General features: G+C 57.3%; 1 protein-coding gene across 1 annotated transcript in view; it reads left to right on the top strand.

Moving 5' to 3' along the window:
• LOC105000769 (chromosome unknown open reading frame, human C9orf9) overlaps nucleotides 1-1,146 on the top strand; it is an 8,372-nt gene extending 7,226 nt beyond the window's left edge. The window contains exon 3 of the mRNA XM_010856767.1: nucleotides 940-1,146. Coding sequence (XP_010855069.1) covers nucleotides 940-1,146 — 207 coding nt within the window. The remainder of the gene's footprint in view (nucleotides 1-939) is intronic.
• Nucleotides 1,147-1,287: the final 141 nt, after the last annotated feature.

Raw genomic sequence — 1,287 nt, 5'->3', positions numbered from 1 at the left:
ATGGACTGCAGCATGCCAGGCCTCCCTGTCCATCACCAACTCCCAGAGCCTGCTCAAACTCATGTACATTGAGTCGGTGATGAAGAACTTCCCTCTGGAGCTTTAGTTTGTTTTTAGTATTTTTTATATTGATTTTTACTTGGCTCAACTTATTTACGTGGGTCTTAGTTGTAGCACACGGGGTCTTTAGTTGCAGCACGTGAACTCTTAGTTGGGAATGTGGGTCTAGGTCCCTGACCAGGGATGGAACCTGGGCCTTCTGCACTGGGAGCAGAGTCTTAGCCACTGGACCACCAGGGAAGTCCCTGTTTTTAGTAATCAAGTACTCCATTCTCCTGGAGTTGATTTTGTCTGTGGCCTGAGGCGGAGGCTACATTTCTTTCCTCATTCGGGCCACTGTTTTCCCAGCTCTACTTACTGACCTGTCCCTCCTTTCTCTGCCCCCTGGAAACGTAGGACAAGACTGCAAGAGATTCTAGTTTGCTCCGTGGACTGAGTGGCCCAGCCCAGCATTCTCAAAGTGGGTGGGACCTCGGCATCAAGAGTCAGGGACCAGCCCCCTGTACTTCAGGTGTTGGCTCAGCTGCCTGGGTCTGGTGAGAGGTCTGGGCTCAGAACCCTGGAGCTAGGGTGACTCAGCTTCACCACTGCAGTGGTACCTGGGCAGGTATTTCACCTCTCTGAGCCTTGTATTCATCTATAAAATGAAGCCTGAAAAAGGGGACCCAGAGGGCGGCATTCAGGCGAGGACTGAGCAAGACGGGACCCACGGAGCCTTCTGCACGGGGCCCGTGACACTTCATGACATTCACAGTCTACAGGCCTGCAGATCTGACGGCCCCACACATCGGGGGCCTGTCCCCTGTGACCCGGGAGGGCGGGAGGACCAGGGTGGGTGCTCGGGGGCCCTGGGCACTCACGCCCCGCGGGCCCGTTCAGGTGCAGAGCTACATGGAGCACCACTGCAGCAACTCCACAGACAGGCGCATCCTGCTCATGTTCCTGGACATCTGCTCGGAGCTCAGCAAGCTCTGCCAGCACTTCGAGGCCCTGCACGCTGGCACCCCCGTCACCAACAACCTCCTCGAGAAATGCAAGACCCTCGTGAGCCAAAGCAATGACCTGAGCAGCCTGCGAGCCAAGTAAGACCCTCCTGGTCCCATCAGGGGTCTCCGCACGTGCATGTGGGAGGGGCCAGGGCGGGGACGGGAGAGGACCGGGCCTGGAGGAAGTGAGTCCCGGGGCTACTGTCCAGGGGTCCCCAGCTGGGAAATCCTAGGCCCCTTG

The sequence above is a fragment of the Bison bison genome, unplaced genomic scaffold, assembly GCF_000754665.1.
Source record: "Bison bison bison isolate TAMUID 2011002044 unplaced genomic scaffold, Bison_UMD1.0 scf7180017864375, whole genome shotgun sequence".
NCBI classification, from domain to species: Eukaryota; Metazoa; Chordata; class Mammalia; order Artiodactyla; family Bovidae; genus Bison; species Bison bison.
Note: the sequence above shows the minus strand (reverse complement) of the source record. Positions and strands in the feature narration are given on the sequence as shown.